The following is a 3,871-nucleotide window of genomic DNA, read 5'->3' as shown; positions in this document are numbered from 1 at the left end:
TGGGTGGGGGGGTAATGAGTGGGGGGGAAGGGGGGAGAAAAAGAAGGAAGGGGGGGACAAGATGCAAAGCAAAGAGTTAAATTCTGGTAACATCCTTTTGCCACTGTATAAAGGAGTTACTACAGAAGAAACAGGCAAAAAAGGCGAACAAAACAAATTCAAAAAGCAAACGGCGAAAAGAGCTTATTTTTCCCTAAATCCTAAAATAAACAACCTTCTCCCCAAAATACGTAAAAAATTAAAATCACCGGAGGTTACAGAGAGGAAACACTGCGTACGGAGGCTCTCCCTCTCTCTTTCCCCAGGGCAGCCCACGTTTCTGTACATACGTGTATTTTTCCATTTAACTCCATCTTTCAGCCACATTACAGCACGGTACGCGATACTTTACTTGAATATTGCTGGTTTAAGACCGATCCCATTTCTCAACAGAAATTCTCAGCCCAATTAGTCTCTCCTCGCAAGGCGCAGGACCGAGGGGCGAGGGGGGAGGCCGGCCGAGGAGGGGTGGAGGAGAGAGAATAAGCAAAATTGGGTAGATTGCACAACTGGTTATTGCACATGCAGCGCCGAAACCACTATTTTCCAACGTGTATCCATCCCTCCTTGGAATAAACTTTCGATTAAAGTTGGGACAGGTGTACGGCCGTTTTCTCATCCCACCACTGCAACTGTGCTTAATCAAACAGGAACAATTCAAACAATAGCCCCCTGAAAGCTTTTCAAGTTGTGAATCGGTGTGGGCGGTACGGAACAGTTTCTGAGCTGGGTAACAATGGGTTTGGAGAAAGCCCCCTTGCGCGAGCTGCTAAAAAAGGGTAATGCATAGTTGGGTTAAAAGGGGGGTGGGGGGAGGGGGGGGGAGAGAGAGGGAGAGAGCGAGCGAGCGAGCGAAAATCATAGTAAAACAATAGAAAAAGAAAATTAACCTTCGGCCATGTTGCCCCACGGGCCCTCTGCTCCAAACTCGTGAGATGAAAACTTTCCCTGTGGATCGAAGTGGTCTTCTGCATTAATCTAACATCCTGATTTTGAACGATCGCAAATTTAGCTCGCATGGTCTAATGTGCTTTCCCTCTTTTGATTTTTCCCCTTCTCTCTCGCTCCGTTTCTGGCCCCCTGCGCACACGTGACTTGGTCAATTACATGCTTTCTTGCTACTAATTTCACATCGGATCCTTAAGGGGTTGGCAGGAGGCAGGAGTAGCCAATCGCCATTTCAACTAGGCTGACACACCAAAATAATTTATGAATGAACAAGAAATTTCCAACACGTCTTTTTTTCGACAGCTAATCTGCACGCTTCTTTACGGGAAATCGAGATGACGTATTATTCTGGGGTTTCTGCGCTGCCGTGCATGCACAAATACGCAGGAAGATCCCTGTGTTTCTAGATACAGCCCAGAGAACAACAAATATAGGCAGAGGCGGGCGTGCAGATGAGATTATTAGGGTATCTGTGCACGCTCTAGGTGGGGTACGCGTACACGCACGAACGCAAGATGCTTACAGACGAGACACACACACGTGTACAGACATGCACTAGGTATGTTGGGAGGCATCTGTGTTACCGTCTGCGCAAAATACGGGCATGTGTATAAGCGGATCGCCGTTTCCACCTGAAGAAAAGCCGCCCAAAGCCCCCGCAGCGCCCCGGGGAAGGGGGGGGCGGAAATCTGCCTCTCCGTGCGTGGGCGTGGGTGGGTGTGCGTGGGTGTGGGTGCCGCGGCTCCCGGGCGGCCGCCGCTCCTGCCTTTGCTGCACGTTACTCGCTTCGCATTCAAACTACGAGCGCGCCGGAAAGGCGATATCACCTTAATATGGCCCAAAATGTGCGGAGGTTTAGCGTTTCAAAACATTTCTGGAGGGGGATGGGGCGAGGAATTGCACTTCACAGGTTTCTCCGCCATCTCTTTCCGGGGGAGGGGATGTGATTAATGACTTCCTAAATAAGAGCCCAGTTTTCAAGCCTAGTATTGGAGTGAACCTCAATCAGCAGCGATTGTTCCCCAGGAGCGCGGGGGAGAGGAGGAGGAGGAGGAGGAGGAGGACTGGTAGAGAAAAGGATTTGCTGGGGAGGAGGAAGGCGGAGGGAAAAAAAAAAAAGCCGGAGGAAGAAGACAAAGAGGGGAGCAATAACGCTGACCGGGGACTGCTGTTCTAAGTCCTCACTGCCAGCGGGAGGGGGATCCAACTCGCAAAAGAACTGTGTTCCGTGTAACGGGCTTGGTAACAGCCCGAGCGCGCCCCTTCACAAAGGCGCTCCCCCTCGCTGCCGCAGGTACACAGCTACCAACGTGCTCGCAAGCCCTTGCTATTGCTGCACTCACGGCCGAACGCTTATTTAAAAAAAAAAAAAAAATTTAGAAACGTACCCCCCCCCCCCAATTAGTGAGATTCCGTTTTATTTTCCATCTGTCCTGTCTCCTTCAGCGTAAAGGTACAGATGAAGGTATGAAAACATCAGATTTTGCCTCTTCAGTCCTCTCCACCACCTACTCACGTATAACCTCACTTTACATCCAGTATTGTATAACCTTTAAACGTTGCCTATACCTTGTTAAAACCTGGGCTCAATTACTTTCTTATTAAAACCCCTTCCTCCCCCCCCCCCCCCCCCCGGCATCCTCTGTTATCCCAAGGACACACACAAACAAAAGCCAAAGCAACAAACCGATCCGTGCAGAACCTGAATACAAGGGGTTTATGCGTTTGCAAAGCACTTGCTGTTGTTTGGGAAGTGGCGTCGATCAGTCTGCCCAATTAAGGGGGACGCCTTTGCCCCGATGGGCCTGTTTACTCCTTTTGTTGCCTTTCAGGAAAGCGTAAATTCCCCTGCTAGCGCCTCGTTTCTGTGTGAAATACCAAGGTGCTCGGTTTGATCGCTTGCTAGAGAGAAGGGAGGGTGGGCAAAAGTGTACAAATACAAGCAGCCTGGCAAGTGGAGCAGAAGCTTTAAATCCTGAAATTCCTTTGCAGTCTTCAACCGTAAATTTTCTATAGGTTATTTCAACAGTGGAGGTCGACTTCCTACACTGACCTGCCTTACACATTCGTGCAACACACCACTTCTTTTTGTTCGTAACTTCCCTTCCCCCTTTACAATAGCTATTATTTTACAATATTAAATCACCAGTAATTTTATATGCTTGGATCTTATGACTGGGACGGTGTCTAATATATAATAAATGTACGAGATTTTAACACATGTGAAACCCCAGCTATGCACAAGAAATTAAGGTTACTGGAAGAAAAAAAATGCTCACACCACTTACTTGAAGTGCCCAAGACTACATTTCTTGTAGCAGAATGGCACATTTATAAAATATGAGCTCTCTCTGCCCCTCCCTTCTAAAAGACAGAAAGTCTTCTGTTTAATACCGTTTTAAAAGTCTTTATTTTTTCCAGATTGATTTATTTTACTGACACTTGGTATAAAAATTCCTTAGAGGCTAGAATATTGGTTAAACAGACACAAACGAGTTGGTTGAGTTCATTAAATGGACAAAATGTCTTGTTAGCAAATTTTAGTTAAAAGAAAATTCACTATAGGTTCTTTGATGAATAAATGAAAGACTACCAAAACACGTAAATAAATGAATGTAAAGATACTTGCTGCAAAGTATTTCTTACATTGCAAAATAAATGCAGATTTTGTAAAATGGAGGGGGGGATTTGCAAAGGGTCTTTACTGAGATTTTCAGGCCTCCAGTATTAGTGGAATTAAGGTTGGGGTCACTGGACTGGTCACTGGTGTCAGATGTTATCGACTCATTCATTTCCTGCAAGGGACATCAGCCTTTCAAGTTTCGTGGAAGGTAGAGAGCTCTTGCCAGCTGGGAACTCTTGGAAAAAAAAAAAAAAAAAAAAA

General features: G+C 46.6%; 1 protein-coding gene across 1 annotated transcript in view; it reads right to left on the bottom strand.

Moving 5' to 3' along the window:
- LIN28B (lin-28 homolog B (C. elegans)) overlaps positions 1-1,098 on the bottom strand; it is an 83,233-nt gene extending 82,135 nt beyond the window's left edge. Inside the window, exon 1 of the mRNA XM_010573384.1 lies at positions 930-1,098. Within this exon, the coding sequence (XP_010571686.1) occupies positions 930-939 (10 nt within the window). The 5' untranslated portion in view covers positions 940-1,098. The remainder of the gene's footprint in view (positions 1-929) is intronic.
- Between the last annotated feature and the right edge of the window lie 2,773 nt (positions 1,099-3,871).

The sequence above is a fragment of the Haliaeetus leucocephalus genome, unplaced genomic scaffold (genome assembly GCF_000737465.1).
Source record: "Haliaeetus leucocephalus isolate CR32 unplaced genomic scaffold, Haliaeetus_leucocephalus-4.0 Scaffold384, whole genome shotgun sequence".
NCBI lineage: Eukaryota > Metazoa > Chordata > Aves > Accipitriformes > Accipitridae > Haliaeetus > Haliaeetus leucocephalus.
The sequence above is the reverse complement of the archived record's forward strand: the minus strand, read 5'-3'. Positions and strand labels throughout refer to the sequence as shown.